This window comes from Rhinatrema bivittatum, chromosome 11 (genome assembly GCF_901001135.1).
Source record: "Rhinatrema bivittatum chromosome 11, aRhiBiv1.1, whole genome shotgun sequence".
Lineage (NCBI taxonomy): Eukaryota > Metazoa > Chordata > Amphibia > Gymnophiona > Rhinatrematidae > Rhinatrema > Rhinatrema bivittatum.
In genome coordinates this window covers 6117173-6141139 of record NC_042625.1, presented here as the reverse complement: position 1 = coordinate 6141139, position 23967 = coordinate 6117173, and the positions used below count along the sequence as shown (strand labels likewise).

The 23967-nt window shown below is 44.6% G+C and overlaps 1 protein-coding gene across 4 annotated transcripts in view; it reads left to right on the top strand.

The window, feature by feature from the left end:
- PES1 (pescadillo ribosomal biogenesis factor 1) overlaps nt 1–23967 on the top strand; it is a 210254-nt gene that overhangs the window by 26882 nt on the left and 159405 nt on the right. For 2 of the 4 annotated variants that reach the window (XM_029619007.1, XM_029619006.1), the window contains exons 2-3: nt 10844–10960; nt 12858–13020. The exons of 1 other annotated variant lie outside the window; for it this stretch is intronic. In XM_029619007.1, the coding sequence (XP_029474867.1) occupies nt 10844–10960; nt 12858–13020 (280 nt within the window). Of the gene's footprint in view, nt 1–10839; nt 10961–12857; nt 13021–23967 lie in introns of those variants that run through there. One more of the 4 variants, XM_029619008.1, reaches the window with a different exon arrangement.

Genomic DNA, 23967 nt, shown 5'->3' with positions numbered 1-23967 from the left:
GCTGTGCTCGGGAAGGCACCGACTCCTACCGTGATGACCCCGAAGGGACCCTGCAGCGAGGAGTGCCCATCCTCCATCGATGCTGCGGGTCTGCAACAGTCTCCACTGGTCCTGGTGCCAGTCACCGATCCACCTTGGGGCTCCAAGGAAGATCTAGCCACCTCTTCTGCCTCCCAGTCAGTTTTGATATCGGCAGCTTTTGAGGAGGAGTTGGAGCGCAGGGTCCAGCAGGCATTGCAGGGCATCAAACCGGTGGCACCAATGCCCTGCCGGAACTGCTGATGGAACGGCTCAACGTGCTTATCTGTGTGTAACTGACCCAGCTGGCATCAGTTCCCATCGATTTATCGAAAGGACACTGATCGAAATACTTTGTTAGCCTACGACAGTTTTCATCCTCATCACCTTAAAAAGAATATTCCCACAGGCCAATTCCTCAGACTACAGCGTTTGTGTTCCACCAAGATGGAATATATCAGCCAAGCTAAGCAGAGGTCGCTTAGGTTTCAGGAAAGAGCGTACCCTGTCAAAATCTTAAAAAGGGCTTTTAAATGAGCCCTGTATGTCAATAGGGATTTACTTTTTCTACAAGACCACAGCACAGTCTCAACTGTAAATTGTATCTTGCCATTTTCAACACTTAGTAGCACAATTTCTAACATTATATGTAAACATTGGACTGCCCTGGCGCTTGAAGAACATCTTCACAGTGCCCTTAGATTTACCTATCAAAGTGGGAAAAATGTTCGTGATATGGTAGTACATTCCACTCACTTAAATAAAAATACTTCGCCCAGTAGGGGAATCCACAAATCATGTGGTCACTGCTCGGTATGTGCGCACACATACACTACCACAGATTTTACACACCCGGTTACCAAGAAAACTTATGTACTATATGGGGAATCAGACTGTGATTCTTCAGGGGTAATATATGTAATCAGCTGCCCGTGTCATAAACTTTATGTCAGCAAGACATCACGTAAGATTAAGACTCGTATTATAGAACACAGGTCTAACATTAAAACGGGCAAAGAAAATGCTCCATTGGTTCACCATTGGACACAACTGTCCCATACGGTGTTAGATCTAAAGTTTTTCGTTATTGATGTTGTCACACCTCCTGCGAGGGGGGGAGATTTCTCTGAAATTCTCATTAGAAAGGAGCAGAAATGGATCCATATTTTGGATACCATCTCCCCAAAGGGTTTGAATGCGGAACTCGAGTGGAGCTATTTTATTTGACAGTATGTTTATGTCATTGAGCCTGAACGTGTGGTGATTGGTCAGTGCTTCCGCTCCTCCTATTGGTGCGTGGTTTCGCGCCAAAATGGTTGTCAGAGTTTAAAACCCTCTTGTTAAAGCCAACTTAGTGCGCTCCCGTTTAAGTATGTTACAGTCTATAACACAGGTATGTTTAGCGTGTAAGAAAGTTGATATCTTTGCCTTTATTTCATCTGTTGCCTCAATCCCAGTTTTTTGTATTTTTGTCATTATACACTGTTCTTCTCTTACAGATTGTTTGTTGTTAAAAATTGCCATCCCTCCCGATGCAGCCGGACTGGTGAAACATAGGGTCTGTGTTGGGGGATTTGCTTTATAACACTGTGTTTAACTAAGTGGAGTTGCCAAATTGAGAATAAACAAACTAACACTGTATGAATCTCGACCAATAAGAATTTATTTGCACTTGTCATGTGTACAACAATCAGTTCCCGGGAGGCCATAGATTCCTCCCCCAATGGATACAGTGCTCATTGCCGGTTCCTCCAAGAAGGAAGTTCCATCGAGGTTGGCAGAAATAGAGGCCTGCAGCCCCTTGTCCAATTTTGCTGGGGCAAGCACCAGTGCCACCAATGTCAATGCCTCTGGACGAAGGCCGAGCACCCAGGGCCCCATCCCCTGTAGACTACAGTGAGGATGAGGCCTCATATGACCCCTTGGGGGGGGGGGGGGGAATGACACTGCAGAATCCTTCGAGGATTCTGAGGATCTCCTTTCGAAACAGTCTCCTCCAGATGAGCAAATGAGATCTCCTCCAGAGGACCTGACCTTTGCAGGTTTTCTATGGGCAATGACGAAGGCCATCCCTTTTCAGTTAGAGCAAGATGCCAGGCATAAGATGCTGGAAATCCTCCAGTTCATGGAGGCCTTTAAAAAGATCATGGTGGTCCCAGTGCACAAGATCTTTAGCGAGTTGCTGCTGAGGATATGGGAGCACCCCCTCACAGTACCTCCTGTTAACAGGACCTCGTCCAACAGGCTACCAGATTTGGAAAGCATCAGCTGTCACACCAATTGGTAGTGGTCAAATCCACTCTCAAGAAGGCCAAGTGCTCTCTGACCTACGCCTTGGTGCAAGAATCATTGAGCAATGGACGCTCTTGGGAGGAAAATGTTCCAAGAGTCCATGCTTATTGCCCACATTGCCTTTTACCAGCTCTACATGAGACAATACTCTCGCAACCTCTGAAAACAGGTACCTGAAGTGGCTGAGCGACTGCCTCAACAGTAGCAAGACCCCCTCTTATTGCTGGTGTGTCAGGGCTTGGAGTGTGGATAACACAAGGTTCGTTCTACCTACAATGTTTGAGACGGCAGCAAGAGTCTCTGCAGTGGAAATCAGCACCTGCAGAATGGCATGGCTGTGTGCCTCGGATCTCCGACCGGAGGTACAGAAAAGACTCGCTGACCTGCTATGCACAGAAGAGAATCTCTTCAGAGATAAGGCAAGGGATGCGGTGGCCCAATTACGGGATCACCATGAGACTCTTCAACAGTTCTCCACCAGCACTTTATACCCGCCTTCCTCAGCCAGGAGGTCCGCAAGGCAGGGTCAGAGGAAGTCTTTCTAGTGCCAGAAGAAGTACTATCCTCCTGCCCCTCGCTCCCTTGGAGGGTGAGCTCACGGGGCCATCCCAGCCAGCAGAGAGCTTCCAAGCCCCAGCCGGCTCCCCAGCCAAATCTTGGGATGAGGTTTTGACTGGATTGTAGGGAATATAAGCCAGCCATCTGTACCCAAGGCATAGGCTACAGTTCTTTGCGGATCGGTGGCCTAGTATAACCTCTGACCAGTGGGTTTTGTCTTTCGTCCGTCAAGGGTACCAGCTAAACCTATTGGGTGTCCTGACAAAATGCCCCCCCCCTCCCCTTGCCCGCATCTGGAGCTACTATTTTGGGAGCTCTCTGTGCTCTTAACGGCCAGGGCAAAGAGGGCAAGAATTCTACTCCCGGTACTTCCCAATTCTAAAGAGAACAGGGGGACTCCTTCCCATCCTAGATCTAAGGGCCTTGAACATATTTCTCAGAAAAGAAAAGTTCAAGATGGTTTCCCTAGGCACCTTGATTCCTCTCCTGCAAAAAGGGGATTGGCTATGCTCCCTAAATTTAAAGGATGCATACACTCACATCAAGATCTTCCCAGATCATAGGAAGTATAAGAACATAAGAAAATGCCATACTGGGTCAGACCAAGGGTCCATCAAGCCCAGCATCCTGTTTCCAACAGTGGCCAATCCAGGCCATAAGAACCTGGCAAGTACCCAAAAACTAAGTCTATACCATGTTACCATTGCTATTGGCAGTGGCTATTCTGTAAGTGAACTTAATAGCAGGTAATGGACTTCTCCTCCAAGAACGTATCCAATCCTTTTTTAAACACAGCTATACTAACTGCACTAACCACATCCTCTGGCAACAAATTCCAGAGTTTAATTATGCGTTGAGTAAAAAATAACTTTCTCCGATTAGTTTTAAATGTGCCCCATGCTAACTTCATGGAGTGCCCCCTAGTCTTTCTGTTATCCGAAAGAGTAAATAACCGATTCACATCTACCCGTTCTAGATCTCAAATTTGTGGTGGGAAAACAGCACTTGCAGTACAGAGTATAGCCATTCGGGCTAGCATCAGTCCCATGTGTCTTTACAAAATGTCTGGCCATGGTGGGAATGCGCCTCCTCAGACTAGGAGTGCATGTTTTCCCTTTCTTGTACGATTAGCTTGTCAAGAGTACCTCTAGGCCGGAGCAGTTTGGTCCTTGTGCTTGACCATTGAGGTGTTGGAGTCACTCGGGTTCGTCATCAACTACCCGAAGTCCCATCTCAGCCCATCACCTCGATTGGACTCCATAGGAACCCTGCTAGACACAGCTGAGGCAAAAGCCTTCCTGCCACGATCCAGAGCGGTCACCTTGGCATCCATAAGCAGCAGTGATTCAACAGAGCCAGCAGGTTTCAGCTAGGCACATGTTAAGGCTATTGGGCCACATGGGAACAGCTGTTCACATGGAAACCTTCTCCACTTCAGCCTTCAAAGTTCTCATCTGTATATCTGCTATTTCCCCCCAGATTTTCAAAGACCAGCAAGAGCTCACTAGACACCAACGGAGCCGCCACTCTGCCAGCCTGTCTTACCCCTATCAAAACCACAGGAACCAGACTACCTCTACTCTGCCTGCTTGCCTTGCCCCGATCAAGCTCTGCCAGCCTGTCTTGCCCCTATCAAAACCACAGGGACCAGACTACCTCCGCTCTGCCAGCCTGTCTTGCACCTGTCAACACAGTACATACACAACAAGTGCAGAAAAGTTTCAAGATGGTCAGTTTTAATTCAAATCAGGTATTTCATATATGGCAACTCCACTGTATATAAAATGATACTTTTTAACGGGTCCCCCGACACGGACCTGTGTTTCGCCAAGCAGGCTGCGTTGGGAGGGACAGTATTTTAAATGGCACCAATCTGTAAATACAAACAAAGGTATAATATGACCAAACATATTAAAGGGCCAGCCAAGGAAAATTTTTAACTTAAAACATTATAATGCATAATACACATACCGGTGTTCCAGACTGTATTACTTCACAGGGAGCATGTATAACTTACAGCATAGAGGAATTTAAACGCTGAAAACCTTTTGGCGCGAAAGAATGTGCCAATCAGAGAGGCAGACATCTCATCCAATCAAAAGTGGAGCCCTTCGACTCAGGTGAAATAGCTCCATTCAAGTTCTGTTCCCTATACAGGTCGGACGGCAAACCAGCCTCAGACGCCTTTGCCCGACATTGGGGCAGGGGTCTTCTGTATGCATATCCTCCGATTTCCTCTACTCACAAAGACTCTCATGATACTTCATGAGGACCATGATCCTCATAGCCCCTCCTTGGCCAAGTCAGATTTGGTTTCCATTTCTTCGGGAGTTGTCCATCCAGAACCGATCGACCTGGGGACTTCCCCAGACCTCACCACGCAAATCAGGGCAGGCTGCGGCAGCCCAACCTCCAGGTCCTGTTGTTCATAGCTTTGATGTTGAGAGGTTGATCCTGCAGCCGCTTGATCTTTCTGAGGATGTGTCTCGGGTCCTGGTAGCTTCCAGAAAGCCTTCCACTAGAAAGTCCTATGGACCGAAGTGGTGGAGGTTTTCTGTGTGGTGTAAGCAGAAGACCCTAGATCTGTTCTTCTGCCCCATGCGAAGACTGCTTGACTACCTTCTACACCTATCGGAGGCTGGCTTGAAAACCAACCCCGTCAGAGTTCATCTCAGTGCAATTGGTGCATACCACCAAGGTGTAGATGGTACACCCATCTCTGTACACGTTATGCGAGGCCTGCTTCAGTTGAAGCCTCCCCTAAGGCCTCCCACTGTGTCTTGGGACCTCAACGTGGTTGTAATTCAGCTGATGAAAGCTCCTTTTGAGCCACTGCGCTCCTGTGACCTGAAGTACCTAACCTGGAAGGTCATATTTTTGGTGGCGGTCACTTCGGAACACAAGGTCAGCGAGCTCCAGGCCTTAATGACTTATCCACCTTACACCAAATTTTATCATGATAGGGTGCGGTATGTAAGAACACCCTAAGTTCCTGCCTAAGGTGATGACAGATTTCCATCTTAACCAGTCAACAGTCCTGCCAACATTCTTTTCCAAGCCCCATTCGCACCAAGGCGCACAAGCCCTGCACAGACAGTTCACCCAACTTTTCATTTCCTTTGATAGGAATAGATTGGGAGTTGCTGTTGCCAAACAGATATTATCCAATTGGCTAACAGATTGCATTTCCTTTTGTTATGCCCAGGCAGGGCTGCATCTTAGGGGTCATGTCAAAGCCATGACAACGTCGTGGCCCTCTTGCGAGCAGTTCCCATGGAGGAGATCTGCAGGGCTGCAACATGGAGTTCTTTCCACACATTCGTATCTCACTACTGTCTAGATAGGGATGGCTGATGTGACAGTAGGTTTGGCCAGTCTGTCCTTCGGATTCTCTTTGAGGTCTAGAACCCAACTCTCCTTGCCTAAGGTCCATTGTTTGGGTTCAGGCTATCTTCCCTTCTCTTACAACAGCACTGTGGTTGTTGTGCCCTTTGGCACCTGGTTGGTGCTTGTTGGTCCCCTTTTGTGTTGGGGAGCAGCCTGTAGCTAGGAATTCACCCATGTGTGTGGCTACCATCCTGCTTGTCCTAGGAGAAAGCAGAGTTGCTTACCTGTAACAGTGTTCTCCTAGGGCATCAGGATGGTAGTCCTCGCAAAACCCACCCATCACCCCGCGGAGTTGGGTTTCTTCTATTTTTGTTACAAGAGTGAAGAGGAACCCTGCGTGGATTAGAGCATGCTGAGCATGCGCAGTCAAAGTTGTCCGTGCAGGGCTCCATCCGATGATGTCACCCATGTGTGAGGACTTACATCCTGCTGTCCTAGGAGAACAGGTTACAGGTAAGCAACTCTGCTGTAGACAGCTGAATAAATCACTTATCCAGCTATCTCCTAGCTGGAGAACTTTGTGGGCAGGCAGTGGGCTGATTGGGGCAGTGCTATTTAGCTGGATAATTTATCTGGCTAAGAAGTGATATTGACAGGATAAGTTGTCTGTCTAAATTAGAACTGTTCCCCTTATCAGGGGCTCCCATCTATCCCAGTCAGTGCAAGTTTAAATGTGTTCAATAGCAGGTCTAAACTTAGAAGGTTATAACTTATCCGGCTAACAGATCGATACAGTAACGTGCGGTTAAAGATTCCCCGTCTGTAACGTGCTGGGAGCGCACAATACAGACGAGTAAGGCCATCCAGCGATACAGTCTCCAGTTTCACGCGTCCTTAGCGCTTTGTAAAATAGACACATAACCCTTTCCGCACCCAGCATGTAAATGAACGAAAAAGCTGTATAATGAAGGAATTAGCTATTCCCCTCCGATACTGTAACGGGCGCTGATATTATCTCCTTAGGAACCCGCTGTTTTGCCGCGGCCTTAACGTGCTAGTTTACCGCCTCCCCCTAGTAGGAGTTAGGACTGTGAGTCTAGTAACAAATCCATCGACACCGCTTAAGATACTCAAAAACAATAAAACAATAAGCCTGGCACCCTCCTTGATGTAGTACGTCCCGGATGCCCCCCCCTCCCCAGCGCGCCCGCCAGTACCCCTTTCATCAGCTGCATCCACCCATTTTGGTTTTTTCCAAAAGCGACTTACTTTTGGGATCTGTCAAGATCCCAAAAGTAAGTCGCAAAAGTAACTTACTTTTCTGAAGCCATCAGGAACACGATCTTAGCTCCTCCGGACGAAGACGAAGATGGCCGCCTGCACGGGGAAAGCGTGCAATTGGCAGCTGAAGACGTGACGTCACGACGTTTGGCGTCACGAGATGTGACGTCACGTCTTCAGCGGCCAATTGCACGCTTTCCCCCGTGCAGGCGGCCATCTTCGTCTTGAGCTACGATCGTGATGGCTTCAGAAAAGTAAGTTACTTTTGCGACTTACTTGACAGATCCCAAAAGTAAGTCGCTTTAAGGCTGGAGAAATTATTTTATGCATTGTGTGATGTCGCTTTTTGAAAAAAAAAAAAATTGCTTTGGTTTTCACCGCCACCTACCCGCCCGATCGGGAGGAGGGGGGTAGAGTCGGCGGGCCAGTGCGGGGGCGCGGGAGCCGGGGATTTTTTTTTTTTTTTGTAGGCCTCACGGGACTGCCGGGTCGCAGTGGATGCAGCTGATGAAAGGGGGTAGTGGCGGGCGCGCTGGGGAGGGGGGGGCATCCGGGACGTACTACATCAAGGAGGGTGCCAGGCTTACCGAACCGCTGCTATTGCCTCTGCTCGCAGGTCTATTTCGCCGGCTTGCTGCACGCTTTCGCTTTGCTCGGCTCTGCTTTTTCTCCTCTCCCGTCTGTCTTCGCCGCTGTGCCTCACCTCCTCCCGGAGCAAGGCTGCTTTCGCGCCCTGCTCCGGGAGGAGGAGAGACACAGCGACGAAGCAACAAAGACTTTTCGTGTTTTTTTACACTTCCTGGTGCCTGTCTTTCCAAATGCCATTTGAAATGACAGGTACCAGCGCACCCAGGTTACTGTATAGGCGCTGTATTAAGCGCCTATACAGTAAAATTGGTTGCGCAGGCATAACCCTTCCCTAACGCTTTAAAGCCGCGGCATGCATTTGCATGCAATTAGAAGAGAGTATCGGGGACTTAGCGAAGAGAACTGTGCGTGCGGGAAGGAAGGGTGCGCCTGACACTGCCGCACTGTTTCTACCGCGGCCTTACTGTATCAACCCGTAAGTTGCAATATATATGCAGATATTCAGTGGCATAGCTGGGCCACTGAATATCCTTGTAACTTAGCTGGCCAGGATTTGAATATTGACCCTACAGAGGTTAGGTAATGGCAGGGCTCCAGGGGCGATCTGGGAAACTACAGACGAGTTAGCCTGACTTCAGTGCCAGGAAAAATAGTGGAAAGTGTTCTAAAGATCAAAATCACAGAACATATAGAAAGACATGGTTTAATGGAACAAAGTCAGCATGGCTTTACCCAAGGCAAGTCTTGCCTCACAAATCTGCTTCACTTTTTTGAAGGAGTTAATAAACATGTGGATAAAGGTGAACCGGTATATGTAGTGTATTTGGATTTTCAGAAGGCATTTGACAAAGTTCCTCATGAGAGGCTTCTGGGTGTACTGGGACCCATGCTTTTCAATATATTTATAAATGATGTGGAAAGGAATGTGACGAGAGAGGTAATCAGATTTGGAGATGATACAAAATTGTTCAGAGTAGTTAAATCACAAGTGGATTGTGATAAATTGCAGGAGGACCTTGTGAGACTGGAAAGTTGGGCATCCAAATGGCAGATGAAATTTAATGTGGACAAGTGCAAGGTGTTGCATATAGGGAAAAATAACCCTTGCTGTAGTTACACGATGTTAGGTTCCATATTAGGAGCTACCACCCAGGAAAGAGATCTAGGCGTCATGGTGGATAATACTTTAAAATCGTCAGCTCAGTGTGCTGCAGCAGTCAAAAAAGCAAACAATGTTAGGAATAATTAGAAAGGGAATGGTTAATAAAACAGAAAATGTCATAATGCCTCTGTATCGCTCCATGGTGAGACCGCACCTTGAATACTGTGGACAGTTCTGGTCGCTGCATCTCAAAAACGATATAGTTGCAATTGAGAAGGTACAGAGAAGGGCGACCAAAATGATAAAGGGCATGAAACGGCTCCCCTGAGAGGAAAGATTAAAGAGGTTATGACTTTTCAGCTTGGAGAAGAGACGACTGAGGTAGGATATGATAGAGATGTTTAAAATCATAAGAGGTCTAGAATGGGTAAATGTGAATCGGTTATTTACTCTTTCGGATAATAGAAGGACTAGGGGGCACTCCATGTAGCACATTTAAAACTAATCGGAGAAAGTTCTTTTTCACTCAACGCACAATTAAATTCTGGAATTTGTTGCCAAGGGATGTGGTTAGTGCAGTTAGTATAGCTGTGTTTAAAAAAGATTTGGATAAGATCTTGGAGGAGAAGTTCATTACCTGCTATTAATCAAGTTGACTTAGAAAATAGCCACTGCTATTACTAGCAACAGTAACATGGGATAGACTTAGTTTTTGGGAACTTGCCAGGTTCTTATGGCCTGGATTGGCCTCTGTTGGAGACAGGATGCTGGGCTTGATGGACCCTTGGTCTGACCCAGCATGGCATGTTCTTATGTTCTTATGTTCTTATTTACCAAGAGAGTCCTGGAAGCAGGTCTAAATTATTCCCACCTGGGATGGATACCCTTAGGTATATCCTATTCATGTAGACTGGTCTGGCAGGATGATAAGGAAGTTTCAATTAGATCTTACCAGCTAATTGGCTTTCCTTTAGTCCTGAAAGACCAGTCTGTAGCCCCACCCTGGAAAGCAAATGCTTGTTCCCCCCCAAAAAAAGTTATATATGTATTAAATAGAGGTTCCTACAGTACATGTGGAAATACATATAGAGATCAGTGAAAAGATGTTCTCTAATATCTTTGAGTTCCAGGGGATCCTTATCCTCAAGAAAAAGAGGCCAATGTATGTGTACCTATCCACGCAGAAAGCAGCAATCCTAATTGTGAGCATGAAGTAGGAATTCTTACTTCCGGGTTAGAAACCGGGGATCGAATGTTGATGATGGTATTACGTTTTGGGTTATAATGATAAACTGAGAAACCAAAACTAACAATTGTCTTTGGGTGTCTTTAGCTATGGCACAAGGTACTGAGGAGCTAAGGCAACACCAGACTCTTTTATATAGGGAGTGAAGTCAGTGCTGAGCTTTTGGTCTCTGCCTCCATCTGCTGGCCAGAGGACCTAACCCATTTGTGTAGACTGGTCTGGCAGTACTAAAGGAAAGCCAATTAGCAGGTAAAATCTAATTGAACTTTTCTGGCAGGCCAGCTCTTGAATGATGGCTTCTTCCTGATCCCAGCAGTGTAGGAATGTGCTCTCATCCTTCTCGCCTTGTTGTAATGAGCAGAATGGATAGGACTGTATTGGTCTTTTTCTGCCATTATGTTTCTATGTTTTTATATTTGTTTTGGCCCCAGTGGGATTCTTTCAGCATTGGGAAACCTCCTGTCCCAGGCTATTGAGAAGAGACGGAGAAATAAGGATTCTTCTAAGAACATTGATGTGAGTGCGCCCCTGCGGTTTGCCATCTATGGGTAAGTGCTAGCCAGGGCAGGGCAAGGGGTGAGGTTAGGTTATCAGATTGAATGAAGAGCAAACAGATGTTTTCTGAGTTTCTGCATCCTTTAAGAGGATCTGACTGTCTCATGAATAGAGCAAATTGTTTGAGGGGAATCTGGAATCTGGGCTTTAAAAGCAAGACACACATCCCCAGAAATTGATAGAATTGTGTTGTAATGATTTTCTATATTTTGAAAGTTTTACATGTACTGATTTTTAGTTACACTACAGATTATATATCTGTCCTTGTGAGGCTTGACTATGAGTATTGCAAGACTTAATGACAATAGGAGTCAATATAGTATAGATACATATTGAGAGAATGTTAAAGAAGAGCCACAGGAAGAGGCTGGATTACAAATTTTAAAATATTGTTTTCAAGGAAGATATGGAAGGCATAAAAACGTCAGTGCTAATTAAAACAACACATTTATATAGATATTTATATATATATATATATATATATATATATATATATATGGCTGTTTTAAAGGCTGGACCACTAGGTGGCGTCAAAGATCACAAAATATCTACCAGCCCAGACTTGACAGGCAGCAATCAGAAGTAGTGCCTGCAAAACCTAGCAACTTTATTATGAAGCACACACCATGTCACCCTACAGAAGTGATATGAGAAGTATCACTTCATGCTGGAAGCTTGAAATATTTCAAGGAAAACTGTTCAGAAACAAAATACCTGGATGTGATATCAATAAACTCTGTGATTAGGGCTGAGAGAGCAAAGGGCAGGACCCCCGTTTTACTGCTATTATGCAGCTGTGGCAAGTGCTGCTGAATTGCAGCATACTGGTCCTGGGGCTGCTCACCACCATAGCAGCCTCTTCCTCCCAAATTTCCCCTATTGACTGTTGCCTACTGTCATTCTCCTGCCCTGCTCCCTCCCCAGCTGGTTCCCACTATCAGCTTTCTTTCTTCCTGCTGGCTCCCATCTCTTCCCTGGTTAGCTCCCAACTGGTCCTATCAGCTCTTATCTCCTTGTGGAACTTACTGCTTTCTCCCCATTTCCTTCTTCCCCTATCAATCTGCTCAGCCTGCCTAGCCTGCTGGCTCCTTCTGGTATTGTATAGCTGACAGTCAACAATGTTTCTTGGTGCTGACTGGAGTGGGGTGCAGGGGAGGCTGCCTGCAGCAACAGGAGCTTGCAAGGAGGAGATGGGGAAGGGAGGATCCAGTAACAGGGCAGTGGCTGGACAGAACTGCACCCTGGACAAGGGTTGCTTTCGGCATCCCCTTCCCTTTCAGGCTCATATATTCAGAGTCACAGACTGACTCAAAAGAGCAGTGTGGCTCCTTCTGTCTAAGTATCCCAGCTGGTTGCCTTGCTTGCCCAGCAGAGAGGTGACTCAGTGAGTTGAGATGGAAGCTACATTAAAAACACAGCAGCTTAAGAACCTAGAGCACCCGATGGTTCATGAAATTGCAGGAAATGGGCCTGTACCTCTTCCTGACTGAGAAATGACAAGCCTAAGTCATCTATGAATCTCTTTTCATCCAAAGTAGATTTATATTTTTATGACATACAGTTGATATAGAGGTGATGGGTCATTAACGGTGGCATGAGCATGAGATTTGTGGGGATAAACTATCTTCTAAAAGTGGTGGGTCCTTTCTTTAATTCGTTGGGACTGGACAATAAACCCATCAGTGCAAGAGTATTGGCTTAAAGAATGACTCGGTTTCAGCTGTTTATTCCTGGTTTTTCTGGGGGGATGAGGATGGAACTGGGTAATCAAAGGGGGAAGACTAACCCCTGTTCACTGGATTATTTACTTTTAGAAAACTAAGAGAAATGGATGTGTTGGGACTGGTTGATAAATAAGTAAAGCTGGGACCTTCCTGGTTTGTTTCTTAGGTTCTTTTTCACAGGGCCACTGAGCCATTTCTTTTACCTCTATATGGAATACCTGGTCCCTCCCACCGCCTCTTTTGCAGTAGTCCAGAAGCTTCTGCTGGACCGTCTGATCTTTGCTCCAGCCTTCCTGCTACTCTTCTTTTGTGTCATGAACTTTCTTGAGGTAGGTCACTGGTCTTGATGTCCTCATCTCACCAGGGACCAAAGGTATCAGATGACAGACATATGTATTGTTCCACTGGGACTGTTATGCCAATTCCATGTGACCCTTCAGAGCCCTTTTTCTGACACTTGCATTGTAGAAGTTTCAGAATGATACAGAAATAACGATGCTCAACTTGTCAAAGCAGCCACATGTAATTTTTCTTAAAACTTGACTCATTGCTGCTGATGAATCCTAAAGAAAATAACTATCCCTATATCCTGTAGTTGCCAGTCCCTAAATGTTTGCTCATAAATTTGTCACAGATGGGCCTGTATATGTATGCAATTTTCATTCAAATGTTTTGCTTTTCCGCTGCAGCCCATGACCTATAATTTCTCTAACATGAAAGGCTATTGATTTCTTCCACTGATTTTCTTCCAATTCTGTTTTTAAATAAACTTAAGAAATTGGGAGGGGGGAATGTTGGTTCTGTATTCTTGATAACTTGTAGACTGTTACCAACTAGGGCCCAGAGATGGAGAATCATGTTAGTTCAGCAAAAAGTTAAAATTAATTGGAAGAAGAAGATAAAGTAGTTCGATAGAGGTGACACCTTTTTATGGTTAATGCATGTATAAAGATGCAGCTTTCAGAATGATCCAGCTCTGTCTTCAGGTGGTGCCATAAGAACTGCCGTACTGAGTAGACCATCAGGCCCAGTATCAATTTCTAACAGTCAATCCATGTCACAAGTACCTGGCACGATCCTAAATAAAAGATTGTTTCTTAGTGTACAGACAGGTGAATCCAAAACCAGTGGGTTATGCACCTCTACCAGCAGATAGAGACAGAGCAAAGCTGACATCACAGTATATCTATATACCTGCAGTGACATCAGCCCACCAGTATTCTCCGTCTCTAGTTGATAGTGGATGTACTTCTCCCTACTGGGGATTGCTTTAAAGTTTTAGAAGGAGAAAAGAAGAGGAAAATTAATTTGCCTTGCTCTTCTGTGGTTCTACCATATGGTCCATCCCTCAGTTGAGAATTCCTGAGGTGATTTCCATAGACCCTTAGATGAGTGCCTTAGTCTGGTAGCTGATTTTTCAAGTTGTGAGGACTTAACTGTAAAAAAAAAATAAAATAAAATAAACCACACATAGCTGAAAGGCAAGCGGCTGCAGGAAGCGAAGCGTGGCGGTCAAGGTCTATGCCCTCTGACCCGCAGCCGGAGACTGACCTTGTACTAAGCCAGGATGGGCTGAGCTCAGGTACAGGGTATTCTAAAAAAAAAAGAGAGGACATAGAAGGGAAGTTGAGTAGGGATTCCTCCCCCCCCCCCTTCTAGTCTCCGTGCTCGGCGTGATTCAACAAGTGTTCCCACCTGTGGTGGAGTTCTGGGGATGGGGGCAGGTTGAGCAGCGCTTGCGGCTAGGTCCCGCTTCAAAGCTCTGCTGGTTCACTGTGTGGGTAGGCTGTGGCAGCATTTTTGCGCATTTTTTGTACACTGTAGACTGCCTTCTTCAGTTCCGTCGACTCGTGCTAGTGTGCCCAACTCTGCGGCCTGTTGTGCGTTTAGTTGCGCGCCTTGTTGGGCACCTAGCTAACGCCTACCAGGATGCCCATTTGTGCACACACATGCCTTTTTTGCGTGCATTATCGGAACGTCCTGAAGGAGCTCAAATTGGGCACTTATATAGGCACAGTATTGTCAGGCGCCTGTCAGACTATGGCGCCTGTCAGACTATGGCGCCCATAGGGAAGAAACCTAAGCATCTTACCCTTTGGGTAGCTTGTCATTTTCAGGCATCTTAATCTGGTGTTCCCTCAAATTTGGGTCAGCGAGGTTTGGAGGCTCAGGGAGAATTACCTCCTTCTGATTTTACTAAGCCTGGTTCTTCCCAGCCTAGTGTGGGAATGAAAAAATTGCTGCTTGAAGGGTCGTCTGATTTTGGAGCTCCCGTAACTGCTTCCTCAGCAGGGGAAGGTAGTTCAGTGGGTGCAGATCAGTTGGCCCCTGGTTTTGGCATGGATCCTTCTGCTTTTCTTGGGTAAAAGCTTTTCAAGACTGCAAGCCTTCTTTCAGACGCAGTCCTTGGTTCTGGCCCATCTTAACAACTCAGGATCACAAACAGTGAAATCCTGCTGCAGGTAAGTGCTGGGATACACCTGGATCCGGCCTTCCTGATGGAGTCCCAAATGACATGGATGATGAGACCGATCCTTACTCCCTGGATGATGAGAAAATTCCTCCGAGAATGGAGCAGTATTCAACTATGTTGAGGTTCTTTCATAGAGATGAGTTACTGGCTCTGATTTCCCAGACATTGAAGATGCTGGGAGTATCTGGGCTGACTCCATATCTGAGCCAAAGAAGGATCCTATTTTGATTTCCTTGTGTAAAGCCTCATGCTTCTTCCCCATTATGGGAGCCATTCAAGAATTAATTGATCTTGAATGGGGTGCCCCAGAAGCTAATTTTAAAGGGTAACAAGTCTTGGAAGGACTGTACCTCCTGGATCCAGCTGCAAGAGAGCTCTTACGTTTTCCAAAGGTGGATGTGCTTGTGTATGCTGTTGCCAAGTGGACGACTAAACCCGTAGAAGGGGAGCGGCCTTGAAGGATGCTCAGGATAGGAGAATTGAGGCTATCCTTAAGCAGGCCTTTGAAGCAATGGCAATGAATTTGAAGATAGCTTCCTGTTGGTCCCTGGTGGCTTGCTCTTCTTTATTGCTCTCTTAGGAGGTCATGAATCTGGCATGAATTCCAGGGCAGTGATGGAACCAGCAGCCACCTTTTTGGCAGATGTGGGCTGCAATTTGGTCCATAATTCGGCCAGAGGGGTGGCTTCAGTAATAGTGGCTAGGCGTTAGCTATGGCTGAGAAATTGGTCGGCCAATATAACCTTGAAGTCTAACCTTACTCAGTTGCCCTTTAAAGGCTCGCTCTTATTTGGGAGTGAGGTGGAGAAAGTGGCCAGTAAGTAGGGTGAGTCCCCAGTTCCTCGTTTGCCAGAGGATAAGAAACAGGCGCTGCAATCCTTCAGCATGAAAGGTTGTACTAGAGGGTTCAGGCATTTTCGACCCTACAAAGGAGCACCTTAGAGGACTCTGCTTTTGGTTAAATCTTAGTCCTTTCATCCAAGGCAGCCCAGATGGGGTGCAGGCTCAGGTAGTGGAACACCCCAAGCCTCACAATGAAGGTGTGCTGAGCCCCCTCTGGAATAGGAAGATAAAAGGTTGTCTATCTTTTTTTTTTTTTCAAATCGGAGGTGGATCGAGACCAGGACAGACTAGTGGGTGCTGGAGATAAGAGATGGCTATGTGCTGGAGTTTCGCAATGTTCCTTGGGATGTGTTTATGGTGTCTCCCTGCAACTCTCTTCAAAATCAACAGGCCATGGAGGTTACGTTGTCAAGACTACTCAGCCTGCAGGTTGTGGTCCCAGTGCCCACATCTCAAGTAAATACAGGCCAATATTCCATTTATTTGTGGTGTCCAAGAAAGAAAAATATATAGAAACATAGAATTGATGGCAGAAGAAGACCAATAGGCCCATCCAATCTGCCCAGCAAGCTTTCACACTTATTTTCTCATACTTATCTGTTACTCTGACCGCTGAGTTGGTAACTTTTTGATTCTAATTTCCTTCCACCCCTGCCATTGATGCAGAGAGCAGTGTTGGAGCTGCATCAAAGTGAAGTATAAGGCTTAATGTTTGAGGGTAGTAACCGTCGTATCGAGCAAGTTACCCCAATGTTTGTATACTCATACTGCCCAGATCAATGTCTTGTTAGATGTTGTCTGGATGTAAATCCTATTTCTTCATTCCCCCCTGCCGTTGAAGCAGTGAGCTGCGCTGGATATGCATTCTAAGTGAAGTATCAGGTTTAATTTGGTAGGGGTAGTAACCACCGCAATAAGCAAGCTACTCCCATGCTTATTTGTTTACCTAGACTGTGCAATTCACTCCTTGTTGGTTGCTGTCTGAATATAAATCCTCTTTTCTGAGGGCTCCTTTCAACCCATCCTGGATCTCAAAGGAGTCAACAGTCATTTGTGTCCGACTTGTTTTCACATGGCAACCTTGCACTCTGTGATAACAGCGGTACAGTCGGGGAAGTTCTAACGTCTCTGGACCTCTAAGGCATAGCTGCATATTCCCATCTGACTAGAACATCAGCAATTTCTGTGTTTTGCAGTTTTGGGACATCATTATCAGTTTTGAGTGCTACCTTTTGGTTTGGCCACCGTGCCCAGAACGTTTTCCAAGGTTATGGTGGTGGTGGAAGCGAATTTGAGAAAAGATGGGATCCTGGTACACCTGTACTTGGACAACTGGCTGATTCAGGCCAAGAGTCTGGAAGAGAGCTTCCGTGTCTCTCACAAGGTGATCTCCTTGTTGCAGGAGCTAGGTTGGGTCGTGAACATGGCCAAGAGCAATCTTCAGCCATCACAGTCACTAGAGTATCTCTGTGTTCAGTTCAACATGGAACAGGGCAGGGTGTTCCTGCCAGAGGGCCGTATTCAGAAGCTGATGGTGCAGGTGCATCTATTAACAAACACAATATGCCCGACAGTGTGGTCCTATGTTCAGGTGGTCGGATTGATGGCAGTGACCCTGGAGGTGGTGCCATGGGTGAGGGCGCATATTTGTCCTCTTCAGCTCACTCTGCTGTCTCGTTGGAACCCACAGTCTCAATGTTATTCAGTTCGGCTACACCTGCCAATGGAGATCTGCTCCCAACTACAGTGGTGGTTAAAAGCAGATCATCTAAGAAAGGGGTTTCCCTAAGATCACCGGACTGGCTAGTACTCACGACAGATGCAAGCCTCCAGAGTTGGGGAGCTCACTGTCAGAAGCTGACGGCGCAAGGGCGCTGGAGTACAGAAGAATCTCTCTGGAACATCAATCGACTGGAAGCCCGTGCAGTCCAGTTGGCATGCTTGCAGTTCGGCAACAGGTTGCAGGGTTGAGCAGTCCAGATAATATCTATCTGACAATGCAACCATAGCAGCCTACATCAGTTGGCAGACAGGAACCAAGAGCCAGCAAGTGTCGCAGGAAATAGCCAACTTATGGAATGGGCTGAAGTGCATCTTCAGATCTCAGCCTTGCACATTGCAAGAAAAAACAATGTAAGAGCAGACTCTCAGAGACAGAGTCTGGATCCAGGAAAATGGGAATTGTCATCAGACAAGGCATTTCAGCTGTGGATCTCTGGAGCCTTCCGTTTCTGGACATGCTGGTGACTTCTTTCAATGCAAAGTTACCTCGATTCTTCATTCACATGTGAGATCCAAACTCATTGGGTATCGATGCTGTTGTGCAGAAGTAGCCGGAGGGCAAGCTGCTGTATGCTTTTCCCCCCAAGGCCCATGCTGGGCAGAATGGTTCGGAGGGTTGAGAGGCACAATGGGATGGTGCTTCTGGTGGCACTACATTGGCCAAGGAGACTGTGGTATGCAGATCTGTGAAGGCTTCTGGTGGACTCTCACCTCCAGTTTCTGGTGCACAGGAATCTGCTATGGCAGGGGCCTGTTTTTCACAGAGATCCAAATCGATTTTGTCTTACAGGATGGCCCTTGAAAGGGCTCGGTTGCTGAAGTGTGGATATTCTGCTGCATTGATTGCCACCTTGCTACGAGCAAGAATGTTCTCCACTTCCTTAACCTATGTACGGGTCTGTTAACCATATATTCAGCTGCCTTAATCTAATTACTCCTTATAGAAGTCTGTGATTATGGCTTATAGAGTAAGTGCAACTCTGTTGATTCTGAATATGACTGATGATTGTGGATATTGACATATGTTTTCAACAATTGGTTATATGTTTGAATATGGGCATTGTTTTGTTGACACTGTTCAATGTTCTCAATTTTCTATATGAAATTCATGTTATGTTTTGTCATGTTTTATGTTTCTCATTTATTTTATGTATGTGTTTATTGTAAATCGCCTTGACCATTTGTGAAAGGCGATTAATAAATTTTAATAAAATGAAATGGCGAAGTTTTAAGGCTTGGTGTGAAGATCGAGGGGTTCTTCCTTGTTCGGTTAAGATCCCATTCATTTTGGAATTTTTGCAGGATGGCTTGAGTAAAGGGTTGGTTCTTAATTCCTTGAAGGTTCAGGTGACAGCTTTTGCTGTTTCTGAGGTCAGGTGAATGGTGGGCCCTTGTTGGCTCTTAAAGATATGGAATCCAATAGCATTAATGTGTAAACTTTGATACATCACATACATAGAAGCGCCAATAGTATTAATTTGTAAACTTTAATACATCACAATCGCTTAACATCATTTCCCAATTTGACAATGAATTTAAAACATGTATTAATATGAATACATACACATAACCTTCATAGGTGTGTCCATTAATACATCAATAGTGCAAAAGACATGTGCAACATCAAATACATAACCATCCCACCATAGCACCAGTAAACTTGCAGCAATATCTTAAAAAACCCATTCCAAGCATACTCATACATTCAACCACATACACTCCCCACCCACTAAGACCAACCCACTCTTAACTCCACCAAAATTCTTCAAGTTGAGATTATCTTCATCAGGCCATGCTCAACCAAATATTTATTTCATATGGGAGCAATCCACCACGTCCCAACAAGGATCCCTGTTTCACCGCAGCTTCTTCAGGGGACGATTTACTCCCGGCTCAACCGGAGATTAGTGAAGCCTTCCAGCCTTCCAGTCTCTGAAGCACCACACCTTCACAAGAACCAGCAACTGATATTTCCTTCAGGGAATTAACACAAACACAACAATTGTCTGATAAAAATAAAATATCAAACATCAACTCCCTACCCTCCTTATCACCCACACCATATACATCCAAAAACTCACTTCCTCCACAGATTTAATCAGAAAAACAGCTGCACATCACATATATGGAATCACCACCTAGAATAAAGAAAACATAATAAAACTCCTACAGTATTTAATACAAAATCACCAAAACACCAATATATATAAATCACAGAAGCCAACCTTTTGAAAATCTTCAGCACACTTCACACATTATAATATGCTGTTTCCATCTTCTCAAACATAATCCACCTTATGTGTACTTATTATAAAACAAGGTACACAATACACAATCATCAACTTCTCGAATTTCACAAAGCTCAAGTTGACAAAAAAGCCCGCTATTCAACACCATTCTTACCTCACAAATTATACAGCTCAATTAAGGATACCAAAATACTTCTCCAAACTTCAAAGGCACACCAAATTCGAACACCAAATGTCTTACAAACCGGCAAGTCTTCAGAACAAGGCGCAGCTATCCGCACATCAAATTAGAACACCGAATATCTCACAGACCGGCAAATCCTCAAAACAAGGCGCAGTTAACCGCATGGCAAAAAACTCAACATATAAGCCCATATCCTTCAACCATACCCAACACGTCACCCGTACCAACAACCAATAACATGGCACCATCAACCACTACCTCACCACGTACCACAACGTGACCAATCACAACCAGCCACGCACACCATAACACACTTACCAACCAACGTACGTCACAATATCTCCATAGCAAGCTATAGTATATTCTCCAAACCCAGAAAACGCCACAGCGTATCCATAACAATGCCCACTTCCATACACCCAAATCAGAATAACACACCACATTCAATCAATTCAGACTCCAAAGCATACCATTCCCAACACAAACAAACTCAAGCCAATCACATTAAATCACTCAAAATATACACAACTCATATCCCATACATACCATACACAAGACATCCTCACCACCATTACTCATAAAATCATACACTGACCACCGAAACAACTCACAATTATACAAGGCACATACTCATAAACCTCATGAAACCCATACTCACATACACCACTAACCATACTACTAATTCATACTATGCAAACCCCACATACACACTATTTATAGAATGCTTCCCAATCAACTCCCATATTCAAGCCATGCGGTTGCACTGATCGCCACCAGAATATAAATTTCTGTTCAAGCTTCCATTGGATGCTAGTCACATCACCTTGAATGTTAGCCCTAACCTGAGTAATGACAAAAAATTGTAATTGATCATCCCCATGCTTCATTTGATTCCAGTCTGCCACCAATGGCGCTCCATCCTTTTTGATCCTCAAATTGTTTTTGTGTTCAATGATACGAGATCTAATTTGGTGTTTCGTATGGCCAATATATAACAATTGGCAAGGACACAATATACCATACACAACCTTCCTGGCAGTGCATGTATAATCCTCATTAAATACATATGGATCTCGATGCTTGTCATTTATTTATTTATTTATTTAAGTTTTTTCTATACCGGCATTCGCGAAGGGGATCGCATCATGCCGGTTTACATGCAGTTGTCATATTGATATCTCCCTAATCGTAACCTATTAGGGCACACTGAACACCCAGAGCATGCTTCATCTGTATCCACGACCACAAGCTGTCTATCTACCGTTTTAGTCACACGAGACCTCAAATTTTGACCTTTAAAGAATGCAAATACTGGACGTTCCTCACATCCTGGAATGGACCTCAATAAATTCCAATGTCTATTTATAATTTTTCGGATAGAGGCACATCTTGCAGAATTCGGCAACACACAAACAATCCTCTCCACCAGTTCTTTCTTGGTCTTCAACAATAAATTCTCCCTATGGGCATATAAACCCCGCTTGAATGCCCGTTTAACAACTTTTTTAGGGTACCCACGTGCCAAAAATTTCTGAGATAAGACTTCAGCCTTTACCTTATATTCAGAGACAGAAGAACAAACTCTCCTATATCTGAGGAACTGGCCAACAGGCACGCTCTCTCTAAGTCTTCTAGGATGGAAGCTCTCAAAGTGTAAAATGGAGTTCCTGACTGTTTTCTTCACAAACACTGAATTCTCAATCTTCTAATTAATGCATCTTACCCTAACATCAAGAAAACTGATGTCCTCCTCACTATGATGAAAAGTAAATTGAAGATTGGTATCCGCAGAGTTTAACCACAACTCAAATTCCTGCAAGGATAAAGAGGTGCTGAAACTAACTGATAAAAAATACTACAGTGTATGTCCTATGGATCCAGTAACCAATTTGAGCGTCCGAGTTAAAGATATATTGGAGGATGCCATACGTCATAAAGTTATCTTTAAAAAGGAATATATATATATATATGTTACCTGACCATCCGGTGGCACCGTATATATATTTCCTTCCAAAAATCCACAAATCTCTGTCCAGACCGCCCGGTCGACCTATCGTGTCAGTTATAGGTTCTATTTTTGAACCCATAGCCAAAGTGTTAGTTTCTTGCAGGATAAGGTTGTGAACATCAAATCTTATATTAGAGACTCCACCCAGATTTTGGGATGTTTAAATGAGATCGGGGATATGGGATCTGATCAACTCTTTGTCTCAGGGGATGTAACTGCACTCTACACTATATATCCCAGAGTGAGGCTGTGAAAGTGGTTATTCAGGCATTGACTGAGAGGGTAGAGATACATGAAATCTCCCCTGTTAAGATGGGCTATTTGGTGCAATTGGCAGAAGTCATCCTGTGTGAATTTTATTTTACATTTCAGGGGACTTTCTATAAACAGGTCACTGGGATCCCTATGGGATCTCCAGTAGCCCTGTCGATTGCCTATCTTTACATGTCACAATTTGAGGAGAGGTGTATTTATTCTAGCCGTTTCTTTTCTCAGATTAAGTGCTATAAGAGATTTATTGATGACCTTTTTTGGATTTGGGTGGGTCCTTGCAGGAATTTGAGTTGTGGTTAAACTGGCTCTCCCCTTTGTGCACCCCTTCGTGCAAACCTTTGTGTATATGTAAAAATTTATTTTTATGTTTCCTTTGTTAACTAAGCTGTTTCATTGTATTCGACTAAGGAATTTTTTCCTGCTTTTTCTGTTTCACTGTAAACCGGCATGATTTGCATTTAATGCAAGAATGTCGGTATATAAAAGTTAAAAATAAATAAATTCTAGGTGGTGATTCCATATATGTGATGTGCAGCTGTTTTTCTGATTAAATCTGTGGAGGAAGTGAGTTTTTGGATGTATATGGTGTGGGTGATAAGGAGGATAGGGAGTTGATGGTTGATATTTTATTTTTATCAGACAATTGTTGTGTTTGTGTTAATTCCCTGAAGGAAATATCAGTTGCTGGTTCTTGTGAAGGTGTGGTGCTTCAGAGACTGGAAGGCTGGAAGGCTTCACTAATCTCCTGTTGAGCTGGGAGTAAATCGTCCCCTGAAGAAGCTGCGGCGAAACAGGGATCCTTGTTGGGACGTGGTGGATTGCTCCCATATGAAATAAATATTTGGTTGAGCATGCCCTGATGAAGATAATCTCAACTTGAAGAATTTTGGTGGTCTTAGAATGGGTTGGTTTTAGTGGGTGGGGAGTGTATGTGGTTGAATGTATGAGTATGCTTGGAATGGGTTTTTTAAGATATTGCTGCAAGTTTACTGGTGCTATGGTGGGATGGTTATGCATTTGAGGTTGCACATGTCTTTTGCACTAATGATGTATTAATGGACACACCTATGAAGGTTATATGTATGTATTCATATTAATACATGTTTTAAATTCATTGTCAAATTGGGAAATGATGTTAAGTGATTGTGATGTATTAAAGTTTACAAATTAATACTATTGGAGCTTCTATGTATGTGATGTATCAAAGTTTACACATTAATGCTATTGGATTCCTTATGTATGTGTGTATTGTTTAAATGAGTAGGAGGTCTATACTCTCTCTCTTTGTGAATATCTTAAAGATGTGGCCCATTTCTTATAAGGAGTGAAACATCTTCATCCTCCCTTGCTGATATCTGTGCCCTTGTGGATTCTTAATCTAGTTTTTGATTTTTTTTTAGCAGGCCCTACCTTTCCACCAATGCGTACCCTTTCCCTGAGATTACTGACCTTGAAGACTGTGTT